This window comes from Melanotaenia boesemani, chromosome 4 (assembly GCF_017639745.1).
Source record: "Melanotaenia boesemani isolate fMelBoe1 chromosome 4, fMelBoe1.pri, whole genome shotgun sequence".
Lineage (NCBI taxonomy): Eukaryota > Metazoa > Chordata > Actinopteri > Atheriniformes > Melanotaeniidae > Melanotaenia > Melanotaenia boesemani.
This window is the reverse complement of record NC_055685.1, coordinates 7573310-7598605: the sequence shown is the minus strand read 5'-3', so window position 1 is coordinate 7598605 and position 25296 is coordinate 7573310. Positions and strand designations below refer to the sequence as shown.

General features: G+C 40.7%; 2 protein-coding genes across 2 annotated transcripts in view; one reads left to right on the top strand and one right to left on the bottom strand.

Moving 5' to 3' along the window:
• The window catches only part of si:ch211-214c7.4 (flocculation protein FLO11), a 25930-nt gene extending 4537 nt beyond the window's left edge, over positions 1–21393 (top strand). Inside the window, exons 2-6 of the mRNA XM_041982314.1 lie at positions 6665–7329; positions 7410–7503; positions 12353–12519; positions 12721–15135; positions 17767–21393. Of these exons, the coding sequence (XP_041838248.1) occupies positions 6771–7329; positions 7410–7503; positions 12353–12519; positions 12721–15135; positions 17767–18806 (4275 nt within the window). The 5' untranslated portion in view covers positions 6665–6770 and the 3' untranslated portion in view covers positions 18807–21393. The remainder of the gene's footprint in view (positions 1–6664; positions 7330–7409; positions 7504–12352; positions 12520–12720; positions 15136–17766) is intronic.
• On the bottom strand, positions 21315–25296 carry c4h19orf67 (chromosome 4 C19orf67 homolog). The gene is made up of 8 exons (XM_041982318.1): positions 25257–25296; positions 24784–24959; positions 24362–24539; positions 24125–24269; positions 23077–23177; positions 22014–22199; positions 21783–21926; positions 21315–21638 (listed from the first exon to the last, which is right to left on the bottom strand). The coding sequence occupies exons 2-8, from the start codon at positions 24914–24916 to the stop codon at positions 21515–21517; spliced, it is 1011 nt and encodes a 336-aa protein (XP_041838252.1). The 5' UTR covers positions 24917–24959; positions 25257–25296; the 3' UTR covers positions 21315–21514.

The window sequence follows — 25296 nt, the reverse complement described above, 5'->3', positions numbered from 1 at the left end:
TACTCCAGACGGCCTTAAATTACTACAGAATTTACATGCATTAAGGATGGTGTTTGAAAGGTACATCTTTTCCTTGAAAAGGGACTAAAAGTCTGTGATGGCTGCAGGTGTCCTAAGTCTTATTTCACCCACTAAATTTTCTTATGAGTAACAAATCTTTAATTTTTCACAGACAAAAGGTATTTCTGTTTTGGCACATCAGCCCTGTTTTAAGCTGCCGCAAAAAACGATAATCCAGTCCCTGTTTCAGTTATACTCATGGTAGCTGGAAAGTAGGACCTGACCGATATGGATTTTTTTTTTTTTTTTTTTTTTTTTTTTTTGAGGCCGATACTGATTCTGATATTTGTCAGGAAAAAAAAAAATCCAATCACTGGTTTTTAATTGGCTGATTTTTCTTCGTCATGAAATATATCATTGCATATATAATATGAGCTAAAATAAAAAAAAAAATCTTTTCTCAAATGTCAAAAAGATGTCATCTTTGATAGAGTTGTATTTTACATATAATGGTCAAAAATGGTCTGGCACTAAGCTGAAGACAGACTGTAATATTAATACGTTTTTGGTGTTGCAGTGAATAAACCTCCTCCCCTCTGCATTCACATCTCTCCTAAAATACGCTTCAACCTGCAGCTGATGGAGTGATGAACGCTCGTTCTGTACTCTCAGATATTTTGTACACTTGCGTTATTTCTGCGGTTACTGGCTACTTATTGCTAGCATAGACGGGTGTCTGTTCTTGACGTGCTACTATGGGAACAAGTCAATGTTGCGATGCTCCAACATTTTACATGCACACCAGGTTCCGGTGCTTCACACTTCAAAATAAGTTAGCCAAAACATTACAACGGGTAGCGCCTTAAGCTAAGTTAGCACAACTTTAGCAATGTAGCATAAATAATAATCATTTCTTGACTTCATGTCAAAGCCTAACTAGTGAACTTATCAGATTTTATCAGTGAGGCCCCCTAAATACAGTTAACGTAGCATCCATCTTGCATTGTGTCCCTTCTTTGAGATTTTTCCAGCCAGAAAGTCAGTTTGATCTTGGTTGTTGTCTTATGTCTTTGTCTTTTGCTTTCTCTTTCTTTTCCTTGCTTCATCCAATGTCTTTGGGTTTCTTTTGAATCAGTCGTGGTGCCGTAAAGCTAAATGTTGAAGTAAAATGATGCTTCAAAGTTATAAAGTGCCATTTAGTAGCCTTGGGTTGCTGCAGGGCAATGTAAGCTCTAGGAAGGTACATAATGTCACTGTACCATCAAAAGGTATCAGAAGCACAGAGTTTTTAAAGACAGGAAGTTATGTAGTGCTATTTGAGGAGTTTTTTCCCCAACCTGGGAAAAGCTTTCACTGATGTTGGTTGTGTTTAGACTACCGTTAGTGCAGAGAAGTGTTTCACTAAGTGATGGAAGACCTGCTAAATTATTAAACCAGGTCAGAAGTAGCAAATCTGTCAATTGCGTTTTCTGTGTACGGATGTAGAAACTAATTGTCATGCGACAGTTTTATTTATTTTTATTTATTTTTAAAACTTTTTTCATCAAATAATAGAATGTAGGTCACCCTTTGAATTCTACTTTCCAGTATTTACTGCAGTGATTCAGACATTCTGGTATTTCTTGGTATAATTTCTGCCTGACTTCATTAATCACTGCAGGAGGAAGTCATGTTTTGTGATTTTAGGAAATGTATTTATTGCTCAGTTTCTCATGGCTTTAGGACATGCAGTTGAAAACCTCAGTTTGTTTTAGTTGATGTTGACTAAAGATTACGTTGTTGAGTAATGTGCTTTAAAATGCAGCATACTCACAACACAGCCTGTTCTCTCATTCTGTCTCATCTATCAGCGTGCTTTTAAGACATGTATACTAGTTTGTTCATTCCAGCTGTAGATCAAGTTTCTCCTCTCTCCTCCAGGAGTCTTTGTGTTTGAACTAAGCACGTACGTGGTGATGGAACAGAAACTGCATCAATGCCTTGTATGGTCAGGCTGAGAAGCAAGAATTTGCACACAACCTCACATCTCATGGAGTCGGTTTACCAACCAAGCTGGATTTGCTAGATTTACTGAAGGCTGGCTCTGGGATTGCTGTAGTAGGGTGTAAGAACAGACTGTTTATGTCCAGTGTTGTTGAGGCTGAATCTTTTGCAGGAGGTTGGAAAAACCTTTCCTTCTCTTAACACAATTAAAACTGTTGTTCTGGTTCTCATTCTGCTGTGTGAATTGACCACCCACTTCCTGTTAGCCCTTTCCTTCTTTGTTGTCTGCATGCATACATCCATTTGGGTTTGTACTGGGGTTAAATGTCTGTGTTGTGCATGTGTGTTCATAGCGGGAACTAAAACAAAGACAAACATGTCCTTTAACACCTTGTTGCCAACATTGTTTGATGAACACTCCCACACCTGTTACCGCTGTCAGCGTTTTCAAACTAATCTTGGGTTATTGTCGATTGTCTTAAGCTGTGCAGTTCTAGTAAGATTTTAAAGATGAATCAAGTGTCTGTGCAACGGAAAGAATGCAGGAAGTGGAAGACAACTAAATTCAAGTGTTCAGCTTCTAGCTGCATGGTTTAAATGGCATGTACTCTTATAATCATACACTCCACACCTGTCTGTTCTGCATGTACATATATGACTTAATATTCAAAGTCCACTAATACCTAATAATTATCTCTCATACAATACAAAAAAGTAAAAACAGCCAGATGTCACAGTGTAGGCTTGAGGAAGTTGGCAGAGTTGGAATGTGGGTGGGTCAGATTAACTACATACTGCTGACACTTTTTTCACATTCACTTTCATCCATTAGTCACATTGAAGCTGATGCTCCATTGACATGAATCTTGAAGAGGGTGGGGGGAAAAAATTAAAAGTGGCCAGTCTTGTTTTGAACTAGGTCTGCAGCATGAGAAACAAACCATCCAGTGAGTCAAAGGGAAGTAACATGGCACAACATGCTGAATTCTTTTGGAGTATCAACACTGAGTGCAATACAAATGACCTGCAAGATGCTATTTTCATAGTGTGTGTGTGCAGTGTGGAAAATCTTTTTCTGCAGGTATGGTGGTTTTGTGATAGCCATCTTGGTAACCAGAGATGCCAGTAACGCGTTACAAAGTAACGCGTTACAGTAATCTGACTACATATTTTAAGAAAATATAATCTAACGCGTTAGGATGTCCTACAATGTAATCAAATTACCGTTACTCTTCATATTCGTCCTGCGTTACTTCGGCACTCCTCACTCCTTTCACATATGATTTGAAATCAAGCGCCGTGGACGAAAGTGTATTTATCTAACTCAACACACCTTCTCATTAACGGTGGTACAGAAATTTTATGTACTCGTAAGCATGCAGCTACCTTTCTTCGCTGAAACTTGACCTTTTTTAAATCGACAAACACAAATCATTCACTGCACATGACTTTAGAAAAAAATATGATATAGAAACTTATTACCCTGGTGCATGATGGGAGGTCCGCCTCTCCACTTCCCTCATCAGAACCTATTCCAAACCGAATTGATTTTTTTTTTTAATAAGTCCGTTACTATTTTATTATTTTCTCATGTGTAAACGTAAAACATAATGCAGATTTGTCTTATGCTTAACGAGAGATGTTGCTTTATTGTATTGTTATTCATTTGAATTAATGTATATGATGGTAGGGAAGAAGCACTGAATGATTTACAAAGTTAATAAGAGACTGACTATGTTCATAGAAGGTGAAAAACAATTAAAAGTTACAAGTTGCAAAACATTGTAAAGTCACCATTCGTAACTAATGCACTTTCAGTAAAGTATATGCGAAAAAAAATCGATTGTCATTTTTTTGTTTGGGGGGTTTTAACTAATAAAGTAACTAGTAATCTAACTTAGTTACTTCTAAACCTTAGTAATCAGTAAAGTAACTAGATTACTTTTTAAAGAAGTAATCAGTAATCAGTGGTCAGATTACTTTTTCAAGTAATCTGTGGCATCACTGTTGGTAACTGTACAGATGACATTAAGCTCTGGCATCAGTATCAATCCCCCAGCCCCCTTCACCTCCTCCTCATGCCGTCTGCACAATGCATTCCTAACCCCTGCCGCGCTCTTAAAACGGCTAAATCCCTCTCTGCTTGTATTAAAACTGACCCATTTTGTCAGACACAATTTCCAATATCGGTACATGTAAAGGAGAGGCTGACGGATGTAATTAAACTCCTTGAAGACGTCAGTAAGATTAAATGACACTTGAAGGCAATAAATCTAATAGAAGTGGAATGTAAATTCTATTAAGAGTGCTTTTTTTTGTCTAGAGGGGTTCTCTCCTAATTTTAGGAGGCGTAGTGTTATCTTTTAAATTTTGTTTGTGCAGTTGTGTGTTCTGAATTTAGGAAAACTTGTGACTGTTTCTACGAAGTTAACAACTTGATGTTTTTTGATGGATATGGAGACATGTCGGTGCCCTGCAGAGCAGCCTGTATTTCAGTAAAATGTTATCTGTTGATCCCACAGTGGATGGGATTTTAATGATCCACTTACTTCCTCTGTGTTGCATCATAGTGTCAGCTGGTCAGAGATGATGTTTTTACATGACCAGAAGGGGGTTATCACATGAGGAATGCGATTCATGCTACTGTCGTCTAAGCCTCTGGCTTTAATAGCTGCTCTGGCAAAACAAGACATGCAACAGAAGGCAGCAAGAGGGAAAACTTTCCGTAGCTCACACAATAGGGACTATTTTCTGTCAACATTTCAGGAGTTTCAGTAACGTGCATCTCTTACATTCATACTAGATAAACAAGTCTTTCCTGATCTGGTAACCAGTGGTCCATTGTGTTTAACCATGTCCTTTTAACTCTGATGCCAAAAATTATGTCTGAAGTAGCAACACTTGGTTTTACTCAAGGAACTGACATCCAGACAGGAGGAAGGGATTAAAAAGTGCAGCTTCTTGATGTGGAACCATCTTAGTTGGAGATTTGATTTGGTCAAAGCGAAAGTGAAACGAGTCATTCATGAATGGTACATTTGGAATGACTACATCAATAGTTTAATGCATTGTAAGGGGCAGAAATCTTACCAAGTTCACCTACACATACTGTAGGTGAACTTGGTAAGATGAAAACGGTGGATTCTGTTTTGCTTAAAAAAACCATCCAGTCGTGTAAAGAGCACTATGGGGTTAGATAGTGATACGCCTAAGTCCATCAAGCAACAACTTATTGAGTGCAAATACTGGAGGTTCAGAGTAAGATGTGAATGAAATGACATATGTGGTTTCCTAGGCCAAAAATGTTGTGACAGAAGCAGCTTAATAATTTAAGGTATAACAGTCCAATCAGCTTTGATGTACTAATTGGATGAAATCCATCCCAGAGGTTTGATGGTAAAGCCACGAAATATGTTGTAATGACTAAGTCAATTAATTGATTTCAACCTAACCCAAAGTCAAAACTGAAGTCAGAAGATCCACAAACAAGATTTCCCCTCAAAGCAGCATAATCTTAACCAAAACAAAATGCTTAGTAAAAGATCAAAAATTTTTCAACAGTAAAGAAATTAATTTTTAAAGGCAACGGCATAGCAGTATTTTTTTTTTTTCTTTTTTCTTATAGTTCTTGCACAGCTCGTTTCCAGGACCATGCAGTGCATGTAATAATTAAACTTACCATCTGCAGAGCAGTTACTGGATGTAGATGTTAGTAGTGGGAGGAGGGGAGAAAGTGATCCTTGTGAAGAGAAACCAGCAGTGATAGAAAAAGATGAGTGTTCTTGGGGGGGTGGAAAATATGATGTATATTAAAGGAGGGGATGACTTGCAATGGATCCAGGATCAACCTTAGTTTTTCTTACACAGATAAGTACATTTAGCTGTAATTTGTCTAAATGTCAGATTTTTTTTTTAGGTCTCAGTAAATGTTAAGATCTCGATGATGTGTATTTGCTCAACTGAGGGGAAAACAAAGGCTAACAATTTGAAAAATCTGATGTTTGTTTCTGTTCTCTCCATGTTAGAAAGTTGGGAAGCCTCTCCTGGCTTTAATTAACAAACCCCAGCTTTTTGCTTATTTTTTTTTTTCCTTCAGTTTCCAGATGCTGGAGACCGCACAGTGTTACATGTGGCATTTTTCCATAAAATGCTAAATAAAGTTTTCTTTTTTTATTCTTGCATCGTTTCCCTCAAATCCCATCGGTGCTCCTTGTCATTAAGGATTTCTCCTTGTTTATCATATTTAATATGATAAACAAGGAGAAATTAAATCTGGCGTTTGCATGTTCTCCCCATGTATGCGTGGGTTCTCTCCGGGTTCTCCGGCTTCCTCCTACCGTCCAAAGACATGCATGTTTGATTAATTGGTCACTCTAGATTGTCCCCAGGAGTGTGTGTGTGTGTGTGTGTGTGTATGTGTGTGTGTGTGTGTGTGTGAATGGTTGTCTGTCTCTTTCTGTGTTGGCCCTGTGATGGACTGGTGACCTGTCCAGGGTGTACCCTGCCTCTCACCTGATAAAATGCTGGGATAGGCTCCAGCTTACCCGTGACCTGTAATGGAAAGCGGTACAGAGAGAATGATTATCAAATCATATTGCAGCATGGGTCATCTCAGCTTTTAAGGGAGATATCAAATTTTAGTTAAGAGTGAATCTGGTATTCTTTTCCCTTTCATCTATAGGGCGTAAAAGGAACTAGCCACTCAAGACAGGGTCTCCAGAGCCAGCAGACGGCGGCGAGGACTCAACTGGACAACAGCAAGGTTGGTGTCTGCACCTTAAGTAGGAATGAAGCCAGGAGGGGTTTCCATGGAGACCACAGAGCCTACTCAAGGTGCTGCTGTAGCAGAGCCTTCCTCATTGCAGGAAAATGCAACTGAGCAAGCCCAGTCTCAACCTGAAGCAGCAGCAAATCATGCGGCACCCGGAGCGTCTCTAAAGGCCAATGGAAAGAAACGGGCAGCGGTTCAAAGTAAAATGCAGTCGACAACTTCCTCAGGCGTTTCTGGAGCCGGCTCACGGCCAGGAGCTGCCTCACATCACACAATGAACAGTGTCAAACCTTCTGCTACTGGCCTGACAGACAAGAAGGCAAAAACGATGACTACGTCAAAACCTTCAGCAGCAGGAGCTGTACCTAAAAGACCAGTGGGTGTAGCGGGAGCTTCTTCCACAGCTAAGAACCAAACTAGAGTGCCTGACTGGAGGCCAGTTGGACCTGCCAGGACTACTTCAGCTTCTGTTGCCACAGTAACGAATGGTACAAAACCAACAGCAGTGAATGGTGCTCCTAAGAAGAGACCAGCAACTGAAACTGTTAACAACAAAGATAAACCCAAACCCACAGGTGAGTCAAGTTACATTTTAATTCAAATTTGGTAATGTATTGATATTCTTTCAATATTTTATTTATTTATTTTTTTGTAGCTACTACAGGCAGAGTGGTGGCTTCTGTTTCTACAAAAACAAGCACTTCAACCACAGCTAAACCTGCTAGTGCTGCTACTTCAAAACTCACACGGTAAGGATGCACAGCACATACTCAGAGCCGTAAAGCCCTGATGTCTCACTCTGGACACTTATCCAAAACAATAAGTTTCCCAGCCATGTCATTTTAATTCATCATGACCGTTTCTACCCCATCTTCCATTTTTCTAATCTTTAAGATCTGAACGTCGTAATCTTCCTCACAAATTGGATCACAGGAAGGCTGTTTATCTTGATGCCCTGATAAAAGAAGCGGTGGAAATGTCTATTGTGGTCTTTAGGCCATTATTGAGTCCGATTCGCTTCTTGCATGAGTCATGTTAGCAGAAATAACCTGAAACAGAGGACCTTAACAGAGCCAGTGACACTGAAGAACTGACGCTTTGTCCCAAATAGACCCCCTGGCAGAAACCAGACCTTTCTCCCGAGGGCAGAGAGCTGTTGACTTGGGTCATAATCTGTCATTGTGAGCCAATGGTTTGGATAAAACGTTCTTATGAAACATGCTCAAAGTGCTGGGTTTTAGTCTTTTTAGTTGTTGCAGAATTTCATAGATGATGCATTCATTTGGTGCCACATTTTTTGTATGAAAATCTGTCAGTAAAAGCCTTTGAGAGCTCCAGGCAGTAACCAGAAGGCCCCTTTTCCCTTATGGCAGCATGTTTTACTTCATTAATGTGACAGTCATATGGTGTAAATTAAGTGATTTTTAGATTTATAGCAAGTGTGGGAAACCATATTTTTTTTTTCCTCAGGGTGCAATGTTCTTTACTGAGACTTGATTAGATTCTGAATCCTCGTCTTTCCTCTCATGGCTCACTTATTAAATGAAGGGACAGTGTGCTGCCTGATGCTGCTTCATCATTCTGTGTAAAATGGGGCCAAAAAGGAGCAGATTTCTGTGTGTGTGTGTGTGTGTGACAAGTTAAAGCAAGAACCAATTTGAATCTAAGAGATTTGGACACATGCGGCCAGAACGGGTTAATTTGCCTTGGCATTGATGCTACTGTTGTAAACTTGTTGGAAGAGACAATTCTTTAGTCCCAACAGAGGATTATTTTGAATATCGAGAATATAAAAGTGTGTCCAATCTGAACAGCAGAAGCTGCCAGTGTTCAGTAAAACTGCTGTCAGTGGTTGTTTTGCCTGGCTTAAAAAAAACAAATCCCTTTTTTAACTTTTTGATTTGTAATCATGATCACAATGTTCTAGCACTTGAAGCCCATTTGTGCTCCCTAAAGTCTCACAGGCTTTCTTCAAAAAGGCTCCTGCCATCTCTGCAGTCTGCTTTCTTGCTTTTTTTTCTTGCTTTCTTTCTGTCTTGTTTTCTTTCACTCGCTGGTCGCATGTTAGCTATACTGCTCAACACTGACTCCTCTGTTTCCTGTGGTATTGCTCCATTTGCTGCGTCAAGCGACTGCTCCACGAGGCTCCCAAAAACGCACAAATTGCACATGTAAGCAACTCAGGAGACTAAATGTGTCAGTCTGCCTGCGTATCCATTACCTGTGTTGAGTATAAATGGGCCTTTAGACTGCAAGGTTAAATACATTTGACAAAGTGTGATTGTTCTTGATGTTCTACACATTGTTTGCGTGGAAGGAGTTGTTTGTGCATGGTAAAGCCTCGGGATATTGCGGAGTATAGAAGTCTGACAGCAGCTTATTATCCATTTTTACTAAATGGGACATCAGGTGAATAAAACGGCAACAGGTGTGAAGTGGAGTTTTTCAGCCTCGGTCGCTGCAGGGCAGCGACTCCAGGATTGTACATAATGTCACTGTGCCATCAAAATAAGTCGAAAGCAAAGAGTTTTAAAGTCTCAAAGTTATGTAGAGCTACCTGAAAGCTGAGAGATCACCTCTGTCATAATCTTGCAAATGATTAAAGAACCCAGCTGTCTTAATAGCAAGATTTTGTTCCTGTGCAACTATTATGTAAAGCCATTAATCTAATGTTAGCCTAAAGCTATGTAGCAAAGCTAACCTAGTTACAAGGTAGTTTTAGCTCAGTTATCTTAGTTTTAAGATAATGTGGGGAAACCCATGTCATATTTAGTTTTCAGTGAGTGTACTTGGGGAATTCATATTCAATCAGTTAATCAATATTTTCACATTGGAGCTGAAAATAAACTACAGATGCGCAGAGTACCTTGGTACCCACAATCGTTAGCACTGACTAAGCTAGAGCTACATGATCCAGTTTTATTTAAGCGGAATGCTAGTGAGGTTGGTGGTTGATTATTAGAGTAAGTAATGTCAAGATGTTTTATTTCTTATGTCTCTACTGCTGTTGTCACAGCAGCAATAACTGTGGTGAGACAGGAACACAATCATTTCCTTTCATAATATATGGCTTCCCTGATAGTCTTGCCCAGCCTCTGGCCACCCGATAAATAAAATAAAAATAAAGGAGCGTAAGATGTCACGGAAATTGATAACTGGAGAAAATGTGGCCACTGCTTTCATCAGTCTTTAGCTGTGGTGTCATTGTAGAGATTCAGTGTCCAGTCAAGTCCAAAACCTCATTTAGTCTTCTTTCTCTGCCCCTCCTCTCATTTCTGCCTTCTGTACATGACATGTACAGTACTGGGCATTTGGCCAGAATTTCCCCAAGCCCTTGTTTTATAATCCTCCCATCCAGCTAGTGTTTAAAGTCCTTTTACAGTGTAGCTGTATACATAGAGTAAATAAAAAAAAAAAGATTCACACAGTCCCAGTTTTAAATAAGCAGAATTGCTTTTGAATGGTTTTGTCTTTTCGTTTTTACGAAAACTTAGTGGGCTGTCGAAGTACATTAAAACCATTGCACAAGCTTTGCACAGCACACTTATTTTTATCCTGTCATTTTCTTTTACTCTTTGTCCCGTCTCCTGATATGTCCTGCGTTTTGCCATTGGTGATAAAACTATATAATTTCTCCCTGACAGTCTATACAAGGTGCAAGATTACTCTAAGGGATTACTCTAAGGGAAAGGACCCATGGAATCTGTCATGGTGACAGTGGGTGCCTAGTGCCTCGTTATTCAAAAACATTGTCTGCTCAGTTGCAGCAGTCCCTCTAAACTCTCCACTGAACTGATTTAGGCTTTCACTCTTGTCAAGGAGATGACTGAAGATCCAGACAAGCCTTAAGAATGTGGACTATTCTCAGGACAGAGTGAACTTGAATAATTTAATCAGTTGATGTCAAGCGATTTTAGCACTCTAATTTTTTTTTCTACCCTGAAAGAGACTGAGTGGTGGATGAACAGTTTTAAATAACAAGAGGGAGCAAAATAAATGCCATAGCTGCTCTGTGTGTTAATAGCTATGTTATTTAATCTGTTGTAAACATATGTGAATACTGACAAGCCCAGAGGCTGTTGTTCCAGTTCTGACCTTTTCAAGACCTGTGACTGGTCATTAAAATCACATAGATGGCTGCATAGTGCTGCTCATCCTTTTAACAGTGGTTTGTATTGATTTCAACCCTCTGTTGGCAGGAAATGTAATCCATACTAATACACAAGCAACAGAACCACCAGCCAACACCCACGGGCAGTGTGTATAGTTCAGGCAATAGTCTCGTCCTCTTTGTGTTTCTCTTGGATCAAAAGTTTTTATGAATTATGAATAGTCTGTAAAATAAAGGCGAGGGCATGGCGGGATTCCCATTAGCCTCTGTATATCCTTCAGTGAACAATTCTTAATTCTTTCTTTCCCTGTAGACGGTCATCAACTCAATTTTGTCCATGTTCATTTCCTGCCAACAGTTCATGATTTGCTTGCATGCAGGATTGTGCAGGAAAATTGCATCCATATGTTTTTTTTTTTTTTTTTTTTTTTTTTTATCTTTCTGCTCTATCAGGCTTTCAGATCTGTGCCTCCTTATGGCCCTATGTTCATTACCCAACATTCAGCATTGGTAAAGTTTCCTCTGACTTTTAGTATTCGGCCTGCACTTCACATTACAGCCAATTACAAAATGCTGTAGCACTGACTTCATATCTCTAGTGGCTGTCTGATCTTGGAGAAACAAATGGTCATTGTTATGGTGATTTATAATGTGGGAGCGGCATCTGTGTGCAGGCATCCTAACCCACGGCAGGCCATCAAAACCATTGTGTCATTGCCAGTTTATGCCTGCCTCAACTACATTAGCAGACTGAATGAGAAAGAAAACATAATGCAGATTATAATTGGTGATGTTGGCCTGTTTTTGGCTTGAAACAGATGTCTTACTAATTATTTACAGCACTGAGGTTTTGCATTGTTTTTGCACTTTATGGTCCAAGTGTTGTACAGAGGGCTTGTTCTGTCTGTGGTGAATGTGTTCTTTTTACCAACTAGCCAATTAAATGGGACGTGGTTACATAAATTGTTAGTTTTTGAAGTTGGATTTATATTTTTAACACCCATTGCAGCACATTTGAAGCAAAATTAAGATGCTGGTCAAATTTGGTGAGAAATGAGATGGATTGCAGAGTTTAGGAAATCAAACCTTTTTAGGTTTCTGGTGTATGTAGACTATTGTGTAGCACATTTATCTTTTTTTGTTTTTATCCCTGTAAAGTATCAGTAAAGCAAATACAGATGGGTTCAGATCTGTTAAGTAAACTTGCATAATATTGACTTGTCTCTGTGGGTGGTTAGCACTGCTTCTGCTCAAAGCAGACATAATGCTGACTCATAATGTCTGTCTAGAAATGTCGCCAAAGAAGATACAAGGGAGGAAAGTTTTGCCTTGTTGGAGCTGTGTTGGGAACAATTGGGTGGATTAGGGCATTGTATAACTGCTGGATTCATCAGAGGTTATTTATACATATGGAGGTCTAAAGGGATGAGAATACCCAACTATTTAAATTCTTTTTGTTTTTGTTTCAACATTTTGTTTTCTTCCAGGCCTGTTACAGGTCCCTCAACATCCCGGATGACATCCACTACATCCAGGCCCACCTCTACCAGTGCAACTACAAAAACTAGGATTACTAGAGTTGCCACAGCACCATCTACTGGTAGGACCACAGCAATACAGCCTCCTAAAACCACCGCTGCTGTAGATAAGAAGGGTAAGAAGGCTCCTTCTCACTAGAAGCTTCTTTTCTGATGTCTAAAATTGGTTTATGAACAATTTTTCTGAGACCAGTTATGAAATGATGACCTGGAAACATGGGCATTATTTATGTTCCATATGTTTTTTTGTTGTTAAATATCTGTAATAAATTTTACCACCCCCCCCCCCCCCCCCCCTTTTTTTTTTTTTGCATCAGATGTTGGTCGACCACCTTCTGCAACTGTGGCCAAGAAGCCCCAACCAGTCACAGCATCATCTGCTACTAAAAAACATGAAAATGTTAAACCCGTTCCTACCATGAGACTAAACTCTACATCCAAAGGTTCCACACTAACAAAAGCAGCAGATGCCAAGGTGTTGCAGTCCAAACCTCCACAACCTGCAAAATCTACTCCTATAAAGAAACCTGTCGTGAGTGTTCGGTTTCCTTCAACTAACAAATCACCCCTGGGCAAGACACCGCCTGCTTCTCCAGCCAACAAGCCTGCGAATAGTAGCACCGCTAACACAAAATGTGGAACAAAACCTACTCAGACTGTCCCACCTTTCTCTGCCACAAGGAAGATAGAAGTTTCTAAGGCTGTGACACCAACTGTAGATTCTCTGAGTACAGCTAGTGTAGTGACTGCAGCTGCGAGTGAAGCTGTTAGGCCACCAGAAACACTAGAGGAGTCTACTGTAGCCTTGCCACAAGAGTTACCAGTTGCTGTCTTTGCGCCAGAGGGGGTCTCTACCAGTGGGTCAGTCCAGCATACCTCAGAGGTAGAACAGAATACTCAAAGCAATGAAGCAACCCCTTCGACTCCAAAAAGTCCTGTCAGAACAAACTTGCCACAAACATCTGTTAAGCAGCAGTTGGAAGATTGTGCTCCTTCATTAACACAAGATCAGATGTCCTCCCCAGCCAAGACATTACCACACACGGCTTTCCCTCCTGACCTGCCCGAAGAGACCATTAACTTGGCAAAAGACAAAAGTCCTTCCTCATCTGCAGCCCTCCCAGCTGCAGCTAATGCCATCCCTCTTACAGTTCCTCCTACCAATCTTAATGAAGAGGAAGATGAGGAAGAGAGGGAGGGAAGTCAGCTGGTTTCTGTGTCTGAAATGAGTGGAACCACTCAGCCAACAGAAGAGTCTCGTCCAGGGTCAGGTGGGCCACTGGGTGCGTCTGTATGGAGAGCTGGTGGTGCCTTGCTGTCTGAGCTGGACTCTGAAGAGGTTAGTGGGAGCCAGCAGGGTGCTTCTGAGTTGAGTGCCCCCGGAGTCCTGGAGGGCACAGAGAGCATGGACGACCTGGGAGATGGGAGTCTGAAAGGAGCCATGGATATGGAAGGAGCCTCAGTCGGCTCACCTGACTTTGAGAAAGTTCCCGACATACCAGTCAATGACGAAGATGATGACGAAGATGACAGCGACCGGGTGTATGACATGGATGTAGGCTCTGAGCGGCTGGATGAACCACACAGACCGAGGCATGACAATGATGTGGATGAAGAAGAGGAGGATGATGATGTGGAGATGGTTAGTGAAGGAGTAACAGAGAGTGGGTTGGAGAGCTATGGAAATGCAGATGAGGATGACTTTGCTGAGGATGAAAGGTTGGATAACTTGAACAGAGTGGCCCAGCCTCCACCTCCACCACCTCAGCTGCCTTCTGCCCCGGCTGCTCAGTGGGACCAACCAAACCCATTTGCTGATCCATGGGCAGAACCTCTTCAGCCTGGACAGGTTGCAGAAGCAGGTGCAGCAAACACTTGGCAAGTAGACTCTGAGACTCCAACCCAAACTCCACCCCAAGTCTGGTCAGTGCCAGCGTCTAAAGCTGAACCACAAAATGTAGAGGTTCAAGCTCCACTCCCCGTCCCAGGAACGTCTCAGTCAAGTGAGAACCTGGGTGATGTAAAAATCCCACCTCAGGTTCCTTCTCCACAGCCTGACCTGGACTGCCAGGGCCTTGGCATCCACTTACAGCAAAGAGACAAGGAATCAGAAGAGGAGGCTGAACCAGAGACTTTGCCTGCTGATGAAGTGCTAGGAGGCCCTGCAACTGCCCCCACTTCCAACCCTTCATCCTCAGAAACAGAGGATGAGGCTAGTGATACGGAGGGAGAAGCTCAGTTGGAAGATTCTTTGGAGACTCAAGCAACCAACAACGTAACCTTCGACAGCCAGCCCCCAGCCCAGCGCTGTCTGTCCATTGTGGATGAGGGAGATGAGGCTGATATGGAGGAGGTGGAGGGTGGTGTTGGTGAAGACACCACTCCACCTTCAGCTGCCTCATTGACATCTTATGGCCTTGATAGTGTCACCACAGCTTCAAACTCCAACGCCCAGTCCACAGGAGAGAGCTGCATCAAGAGTCCCGGCATCTTCTCGCTGGAGGAGCTCCCTGAGGAGGCGAAGCAGCCTCAAACTGAACAATGCCCAGCAGAGCCGCAGTATATTGATTGTGGGAAGCAGGAAACTGATCCAGCTGAGGATGCTAAAGAAGAAGTGTTCACATCAGAGGAAGCCCTGGATGCCTCATCAACTGCGGAGGAAATCCCAAACGACGTCCAGCCTCCCTCTCCGTACTATTCTATCTGTGAAAAGACTCAGGACTCTTTTGCAGGTAAAGTATAGACCAATAACTCCCATAGACCCTGTTCCAGCTTCAACTTCAGTGTTAGCTGCTGCTAATTCTCTGGGGGTGGACAAAAGTCATTTTAACTTAAAGAGAGCAAAAATAAATAAAAGGTAATAAATTGATGTGGCACTTTCTTCTTATTCCATTGCAAATATATGGCTTCAATTCCTGTATGTGCAATAGCAAGGTCCGTTTACTCAGCGTGTGCCTGGGGTTTGGTTTCTGTTTTGACTCATAATGATGTGGCTCTCGGGAACTGATTTTTTTTTTTCTTATTTTTTGATGTGATTAATCCGTTTACAGCTCTTCAACCCTTACATACTGTTTATATTTTGTGCCTTCATAGTACGGTTGGGGGTCAGTTTCGACCCGGACCAAGAATTCCCTCATAGTAGGTGTCGATATCATTTAGAATGTCTAAATACATTTTTGTCCATTAATAAATGCATGATTAACCCTTAGTAAATGTTTTAGTGAGCAGCAAGAGTTTATACAGTATCACCATGTTTCGCCATTGCAACCATAAGAAACATAATAAGAAATCATAATTATCTTTTTAAGGCTTTTTTTGTATTTTTTTCTTTCAAAGATTTTTTTTTGGGGGGGGGTTCTAATGGACTTTTCTGTGCGCTAAGTTTATAATAAAGGGGGTTAGAAAGAAAGAGAGTTAGACATGCAGCAAAAAGCCACCTTGGGGCAGAGCTGTAGCCTCTGTACATGAACTGGCTGTTCAACCAGTTGACCTCAACACCACCCCTCAATTACCAATATTAATTCAACATTTATCACAAGACAAATTATTAAATGCTTATTAACTAGTCTTTGCAGGTTTTGAACAACAAAAGTTTAAATGGTTCATTTTATTATATTACATCACAGGTGTCATGGCACTGTTTGACCTGCATGACTTCTGGTCCCTTAGGAGTGATTGTATATGTTACACTATGCTGTTTCACTTTTTTACCATTTCTGGATAACCACCAAGAAAGACCAGCAGGTTTGTCTTTGTCAAATATGACCTGGAACGGCCTCAAAAATACAAAAATAAACAATTATGAAATTGTTTAATTTCAGTTATTTTTTTCAATTTAGGAAAAGTCATTAAATTTCAGGCCAAAATAATTATAATTAGGTTAATTTTACTGCTGACAAATGTCAAAAATTTGACTTGAACAGTATGTAAGGGTTAACAGGGAAAATATGTTCAATCAAGTTGTTAAAATTTGTTTTAAAAAAAAAAAAAAAAATGTCAAATGTACATGTCGTGTATATGCATCCTTGTCCTCATTTAAATGAGCAAAGCTGATCATGTTAATTTCTGTTCTTCTATAAACCTTTAACTTCAGTCTTTTTGCACTTTAAATTGTACTTGGTAATCTTTTAGTTTCATCCATTTTTGGAATGATTAATCTAAAAACATTAAAGATTAGATTTTTACCACAATTCTTACTGTAGTCATTAAAATAAGCACTGTGGATTGTTTTTTTTTTTTTTTGTTTGTTTTGTTTTCTTTTGTTTTTTTCTGTTTCTGGATTTATTAAAAAAAAAAAACCACACACACACACACTTAATACTTGACATACAGAGACATAATTATTACATGGGAAAACATTTTTGCTCCTGAAATAAATCTGTACAGACATAAAACACAGAGCTACAAGTTTCTGAGTTTCCTGGAAATCCTGAAAGTAATACCTGACTTCAGACTCCACTGGTGTGAAAATCACACATCCAGAATGAATCTGTCTCAAGCTGGACTGAAATCTATGGATTAAACATCTCGGGCAGCCAAAGATGTCCGACATCTCATCGTCCAGCCTCAAGGAGGAACCAGCTCGGCTCATTCTTCTACTGTATCTTCCCTCCAGATACTGAGGGTGTGTTTCTGTTTTACCTCCTTTTTCTTTGCACTCCTACAGCACCATATTGGGCACTTATGCATGTCACTGGTTGCACAATGAGTTGACTGCATCTCATCGCTATGGACTGGTGCGTTCAGGGACAGACAAGTAGCTTGGCTGTAGGTCTCTTTGCTTGGTGGGAGAACGGTTTCTTGCTGTGACTTTCTTTATAAAGCCAAGTTATTATTTGAGTTACCTTGTGATGCTGGATGTCTTTAAATGCATGGAGAGCTTTTGCATGTACTGGTTGACTAACGATGAGCTCTGTTCAAATGACTGTTTAGCTTGCTGTGAGCATCTTTATGGTTTATAGTTGTTTGCATATACAGGAACTTTGGCTGCTTTTTTTTTTTTTTTTTTTTGCACATAATCTATCTTTTCTGGATTTCATTTCTAAGTTCAAGGGTAAAAAATCTCCATTTTACTTTTGCTCTCTGCACAAATTTTCCACTCTTGGCCACCCCCAGTCACTTCACCTTGGGTCACTATTTTCTGCTATTTTTAGGTCTTTTATAAATACTGTGGCAAAATAATACAAATATGTTAAGAAGAGAAAAGCTCAAATGGCTGCTGGTTGGAAGACCTTTTGGACTTGGCTTTAAAAAAAAGCTTTTTATTTTTTTCCAGTAATTAAACCACCCCTTCCCTTTACACCCTTCTGCTTGTACTCACTGCACTGCTACTGTAATCTTCCTTCCCACTTCTTCTCACGTAGGCTTCACCGCAGCGCTGCACCCTCACCGTCGCGATCACTCTGTGTATGCCAGGACCTGCTACGATATCATCAAACCCCACGGTGCTGTCACCCCACCCAAGCTGACATGTGCTGACCTCCCTCCCAGGAGCCCTGGGCGACAGGCTTTGAGCCCTCAGCTCCGCAGGCTGGAGCAGCATCAGAGGCAGCTGCTGGAGCTCCAGCAGCGCCGGGAGCAGCAAAGCAAACCGCTGGAAGAGGCGGAGCAGGAGAGGAAGAGGCGGGTGGAGGAGGAGGAGAGGAAGAAGAAGGAGGAAGCTGAAGAGGAGATAAAGAGAAATAAAGAGGAGGAGGAGGAGCGGAAAAGAAAAAAGGAAGAGGAAGAGTTGAAGCAGAGGAAAGCTCTTGAACTTCAGCTGCAGCAGCAGCAAGAGGAGCTGAAGCAAAGGCAGCAAATAATGCAGTGGCAGCAAGAGCTGCAACAGTCTAACAAAGGTCAGACGGTCTTACTGTCCCCTTCATCCGGCCTCTGCACCATTTACGAAGCCCTTGAGAACAGTGATGAAGAGGCTGAAGATGAAGGAAATGAGCAGCTTTCTAAAAACAAAAAGCCAAAACAACATGCATATCAACAGATCTGTGACAGCCATGAAAAGATGGGGTCAGATGACGGCTCTCCTAGTCTTCCAGATCCTCTAGACTCCACTCAGTCATCCAGCAACCCCTCCCACGATGATGACGTGTCCTCCTTTTGCTCTCCCGACTCCCCAGAGCGGCCTCCACCCCTAGACCTTGACTGGGGTAAGAAAGTAGACATAGTCCAGCAGCTGATCAACCAGACGCTGCTGCTGAACGGAGACGGCTGTTCCTCTCTGCTGCTGTTGCCAGGGGGTGCTGGAGGCACACTGAGCCCCCTGGAGAGCAGCCTGTGGCCTAGCCTGCTTCCTCCTCTCACCCCTCCCTCTGCAACCGTCACCTCTGTTAGTAGTTTCTCCCCCGAGGCCACTGGCAGCTCCCCACAGGGGGAGTGGACGGTGGTGGAGCTGGAGACTCATCACTGATGCACTCGCACACTTTAACAGTCCTGCAGGTGTCGTATTTACACACTCATACAGGGAAAATAAGAAGTGCTATCCACACAAATTTACATGCAAATCCACTACTATAGGAGGCAGAAAACTATGTTGGATGTGTATGCTGTACTGTAGTTTTCCTCTACACACTGGATACAAATATTTACTTCTAGAGGAAAGCTGTTTAAAGTGAGGTGAACACTTAGGCTGGGGACAAGACAATTTACATTAGCTAGTTTTTTCTTTAAATCCACAACACCCTTTTTTTCTATCTGTAGTCCAACATCTTTGAGTATAATGAGTATAGTAGAAAAATACATATCCTACACAACAGTATTTTTTCTGACTTTCCTTAAACAGATTTCATAAATCCAAACCCGCTCCTGTAGACTGAGATACAATGAAAACAAGCACAACAGATACTAATGCAGCTGAATTGTTGGTTTTTTTATCCTGTAGTTTGATGTAAAAAGATGTTTGTGGCTTTAAAGTAATGAATTAAGACACTCAGGGAGTGGAAAACGGTAAGTTGTTAATTTTTGGACTTTGAAAGTTGAAGATTGGATAAAATGTCTAAAAAAAACTAACTTGATTATGCTTAGACTGGACATTTAAACGAAAAAAAAAAAACAACAATTTTTCTAATTAAACATGAGGGCTAAGGAGATAATGATAATTATAGATTAAATTGAGATATAAAATGTATATTTGTATTATTGATTTTTAAACCTCCCCCAAACTCCAGAATTATCTCCTCCCTACCTTAAGAGTCTCTGCTGAGGCCCAGAAAGTCCCCAATTCTGCCAGTGCAGAACCTGGGTCTAATCTCTCCCACAGAAATGCAAGTAAACAAACGCAACATGACCCCACACACTGAAACTCTGCACCTGTCTCACCTCACACTCAATATCCTACACCACTGAAGATAATCCTCCAACCCAAGAGCATGAATTCACTCTGGATTGTGTTCCTCACCTGCATATCTTAATTGAAGCCATATTTGTTTTATATATGTTTACATGCATTTTCATCATTGCTCTTGTAGTGATTTAAAAAAAAGAAAAAATCACTGCTTCCTAGTGTTCTAGGAGATTGCACTTAAACTCCTCGATCAAGTCAAATGTGATCATTGTTGAGGAGTAGTCCCAGTTTGTGTCCACTATTTATTTTAAAATGGATTGCAAAAAAAAAAAAACTACCTAAATGAAGGACAAAGTCTCATCTGAGCCGTTTGTATCGTACAGTACCAAAGTTGAATACATGCAACTTAAATTTCTTATCGAAAAAACTGGATTCAGACTCTTGATGTGTAGCTACTGGAGATATTTTGGTGCTGGTTAATGTCTAAACACAACTGTAGGTTAATTTTATAAGCATATTTTGTCGCGGTTATACGAACGTTCAGATTTTGCTTGCTTTTTCTCCCTGTGCCTGTGTGGGTTCTCTGGTGCTCTGGTTTCCTCCAACAGTCCAAAGACGTACTTATTTGATTTGACCCGTGGGATGTGAGCAAGCACATATGGTTGTCCTGACTCTGTTAGCCCTGTGGTGGGATGGCAACCTGCCAAGGATGAACTGTGCTTCTCCCCCTGTCAGCTGGAATAGGTTGCTATTCCCAGCAGGATTAAGCAAGTAGAGAATATTTTCGTTAACGTGGTTTTACTTATATTGACATGTTTACATATGTAGACTACACTGCTTGCGTAAGCACCTGTAATTATGAGGCCCACTTTATCAGTCTAGTCCAATAGATTATTGCAATACGACAAACTCTGGGTTTTCGCCGGTAGTGCTGTGAAGGCGCGACTTTGTTGTGCGATCTGGGGAGGCGGATGAAGTGCATCAGATTATTTAGGGTAATATTGAAACTGTGATGAGTTACAGTATGGGATGCGTGGTTGTTCATATCTGTGCTACATGTTGTCGCCCGTCTGTGTTACTGCTGTTTGTCCGTCAGTGCTGTTTAAAGGAAGTCTTGTTGAACTTCAACAATTAAAACGACTGTCTTCATTTAGTTCTCGGCTTGCTGCAAAGTCTTCTGGTTTATCTTGTTTTCAGTACTTTGAGTTGCATGTTGTCCCCATCAAACGCACTACATAATCTCTAATGAAGGGAATCTTTACTTTTGTATTTCAGAGTTTTAGAGGTATTGTAGCTGTTTAAGAGCTCTATAGATTTTTTTTTATTGAATACAGAATGAAGGATGTTGGGTATATATGGTAGATTTTATTCTTTATAATTAAACTGCCTTTCTTGTTCAGTCAACAGAACTGATGAGTTGAATGGTCTCCATTTGTAGGTGAAGACACTGTATTTGCTACTCAGGCTCAGAGTTAAGTCTTTTTTTTTCTTCTTCATTTGGATGTTAATTTATTGACAGTCAGGCCTGTGTCATTACTTAAAATGTCTTCATGAACCTGCTGAAAAGAAGTAAACATCTATTTCACTCCAGGTCCGACTCATGGCAGCTTCTTTAAAATAAAAAATGTGACCTGTTTTGTTTTGACTCTGACAAATTTGTGATTGTGTGTAATTATTTCACTACAATGTTACATGTTAATAAAATTCTTTTTTTTAATAACACGCCTGCACTTATTTACAACAAACTTGAAGCCTAAACATTAAAACTGAACTTAAAATCTTTCTATCAAAATGTAATGCATGCATTAACAGAGCTCCTCCTGCAGGACTTTGCATTAGTCTGTGTGGTGTGACAGCAGCATCTGCTGCAGATAGTCTGTAGCGCTGCAGCTGGACGGCTCATCGTGACCCAGAAACAAAAGCCTGTGATAGCTTGCCTGAGGGACCTCACACATGATCCTGAAACGTGAACATAAACAGAAGATAAACAGTGATATCAGACATGCTGATGACAGTGAGGGAAGCAGCTCATTTATAATTGATTGGTTTTTATGTGGGCTTAACACGAACAAGAGTTATGAAATAGATGTTTAACTGCTTTACCAGTCGTATATGTCGTCAGTGTTGGGGTCAGGATTCACCTGCACCCACTGACCGATGGACCACATCCTCAGCACGTTATCACCTTGGCTGTCCTGGTCTGCCTCTGCTTGTGCATTGGGAATGTCTTCGTAGCACAAGAAGTAACTGAAATGAGCACAAACGCAGCAGTAAAACAAGCTGATGTTCTGAGCTGCTTTAGGATTGATCAATAAGGCTTTATCATCTACTCACTAGTCTGTATGATGGCCTGTTTTGTCTTGCCTGTCCTCCCCGTCCAAAATTTGCTCTACGTTCCAGCGCATGCGCTTGTACAGCCCAGTGTTGACCCGGGCCAGGTACGGTGTCGGCTTACAGTAACGGAAAGCGGTTAACTTCCACTGGCTGAACTGACTCTGACCGATGCAGAAGTGAGACGTGCTGGGAAGAGTGTAAACCAAAGAATGAACGCATGCACTAGAAAGAAAAGAGGGGATTTTAAATCTCAATAGGGAAAATAAAATTTAAAGTTATAGATTTAACAACTAAATGAAAATGCTACCTAAAATATATATACAGTTGAGGACCAAATTATTAGTCCCCCTAAGAAATTAAAATTTTTTTGTATATATCCATATGCCGATAAATATAAATTAACAGCTTCTCTAGACATCCTTGTTTTATTTTGGATGTTTACATTATTTCACTTTGCACAAAGAAACTAAATTATTTTACAAAAACTACCAGGGTCAAAATTATTAGCCCCCCTCTGATGTGAATAGTAAGTTGTGCATCCTTTTTACTGGATAACAACCTGCAGTTGTTTGTTGTAGTTTTCAACGAGTCTCTGACGCCGCTCGAGTAATCCAAGCCCATTCTTCTTTGGTAATTCTCTCTTCCTGAATCGAAGGTCTTCTGGCATGGACCTTCGTCTTCAGTTCACCCCAAAGCTTTTCAGCAGGAGTCAAATTTGTCCAGGCCAGTTAATAACATTCATTTTGGTCTTCCAGAGGTGGTTCTTCACCAGGAGTGACGTGTTTTTAAATGTTGTCGTGAAGAGTTACAAGTCAGATCCAGTTCTGACTGCTTCCACCTTGATAAGATTCCCAGTTCCAGACGAACTGAAGCATCCCCACAGCATAACATGGCCTCGCCGTGCTTCGCTGTGGGGTTATTCACCTCACCAACATAAGCAATGTCTCTGTAGCCAAAGAGCTTTAGTTTCTTCTAATAATTTTGTCCTCAAGTGTACGTTAGTATATTCTTGAATTCAGCCCTTTCTGCTAAACTGCAAGTCTAAACATGTAATGGTGCCTACTTGTTGGGCTCAGTCTCATCCAAACTGAGAAGGTCATAGCTGGCGTAGGTCAACACCAACTGCTCCAACCTGTCACACAGCTGCTGAGAGACGTCCAACAGCTGCACACACGAGGAGGACAAGTTTTAAGTCATGTGAGTTCAGTTCAGTCAAACAAAAGGCCTCTGACTCAGGATCATATAATTCCTTCTGGAATAGCTGTGTGTGTAATCCTTAACCTTAACAGACTAAGCTGCTTGAGGAAAGTTTGTTTGCATTTAATATTTTCAGTCCTCATCAGTATTGTGACCATACAACCTAGCATTTTGTATTTTGATTAATTTTTTTAACCTATTTGTGGTTTATGTACACAAAAAAAAGGCTGCTTTTCATAAAGCAGGTCTGTACTTTTGGGGACAAACAAAGGTATCATATCTCTTTTTTTATGTTAAACAAACATGTTCATAATGGCTACATTCAGACATACAAAGCAATATTCTTACAATCTTGCAGTTAAAAAAAATAGGTAGTAATGTCCAGAGGCCTATTTCCCCATTTCAAATATAAAATGGGCCTTCTCCTGAATTTTGGTTCATTTCTAGATAACCTTTACCCATAAAATGCAATATAAAAGCTATTCTAAATGTACATATGTGTGTAGTAATTCTGACCACCTGAACTGACTCACATTTACTGAGTAAGAAATATACAACATATAAAAGTTATTCCCCTGCCTTGGAAATGTTCTTCATTTTAACATAAAAAATTCAACCAACAAATTACAAATAAGTTACTTTTATTAAAAAATGACAGTTAATGTTTTCTATGTAATTTTCACATTTACCTAATTCATTCTGCGGGCCAGACAGGACCTAAATTGGCTGGTGTTAGCCCCCAGGCCATATGTTTGACACCCATGGTTTAGATATTGCTCTGCTGCAACACACCTGACCCAGTAAGAAGCTTGTGTAAAACTTGACAACAAGTTGTTGCAGAATCTGGTGTGCTGCAGCTTGGAAACATCTAAAACCTGCAAGTTGTCTGATCGTATCTTTCAGCAAACTTTTACCTTTGGAGAAACGTCACAAGGCATGTGGCTGTATTGTAAAATGCTGCATCTGGCTGTGGATTCCAGGTAGTTAAAGAAAGGCTGACAGGTGTACAGGAGGTGAGATACTGCGTTAACAAGATGCTCTGTCTCCAGATGGTTCTGCCTGCAAAAAAACACAAACATACACGAAAAAACCTATAAATAGAAAACAATACCCAGACGCGATTAGTTTATAACCACTAACCAGGCACCTACCCACTGACAAGTCGGTTATGTAAGTCATCTGCTTTACTCAGAAAGAACTGGAGCTGCAGCTGGATTAGGGGAAGGTGACTCTCCTTCCGTTTGACCTCCAGACAGCTGGAGGACGCGTGGCCACCACAAGGTGGCGCCAGAGCGACGTCAGCTAACAACAGCAGCGGTTCCTCCTCATCTGAAACACAAATTAATTTATTCCCATTATTTAACGAAAAACGATTCAACAATCAGCTCTACCCACCATTATCAATTTAAACGAAACACTATTATCACAAGTATTTTAAGCGTTTGTGCCTGAAGCTTCTGAGTTATTTGGTTGGTTTTTAACATAAAGTCATATATCAGCTATTAATAATGTAAGCCACACAGGTTAAAGGTATGATATCATATGTTGTGATCATGCGAGACATATATCTGACCTCGGTATCCGGAGTTAATCGGACTTTGAGTGCAGTCTGACCCCTCGCCGCTCAGGTCTTCAAACAGCGCCTCGCTAAGCTCAGGCGGTGAATTATCGAGCTGGAGCTCCAACTGATCTTCAACTTCTGACATGTTGTCTGCAGTTGATGTCGTTAGTCGGTGTTATTTATGATATCTGTACAAATTAAAACTATAATTACCAGATAATGTTGGTCCTGTCTTCTGCGCTACGTAACAAGGCAACTTTTATCTAACTGCTTGCTAATTCACGAAAATGCTAATGAGCTAGCTAACTGCCAAAGTTAGGCTCGAGATTTTAAACAGAATATTCCTCAAATGTAGAAAAGTTGGCCATTTAAAAAATATTTACAAATTACAACATATTATGATTACATTTATATTCATATTGTAGTAAACTGGTTGTAACGTTTTAACATTAACAAACTAACTACTGACACGACATTGTCGTTACCTTAACGCTTCCTCCGAGGACACTTGTTGAAGGTCAAATG

Bases quoted from the DNA above. Each gene is read 5' to 3' on its own strand.
- c4h19orf67 (XM_041982318.1), bottom strand. From the start codon at position 24,916: ATGTCAGAAGTTGAAGATCAGTTGGAGCTCCAGCTCGATAATTCACCG. The intron at 24,270-24,361 runs GTAGGTGCCTGG...GTTTTTTTGCAG, and splicing joins CATAACCGACTTGTCAGTGG to GCAGAACCATCTGGAGACAG. The intron at 22,200-23,076 runs GTAGGCACCATT...CACTCTTCCCAG, and splicing joins GATGAGACTGAGCCCAACAA to CACGTCTCACTTCTGCATCG.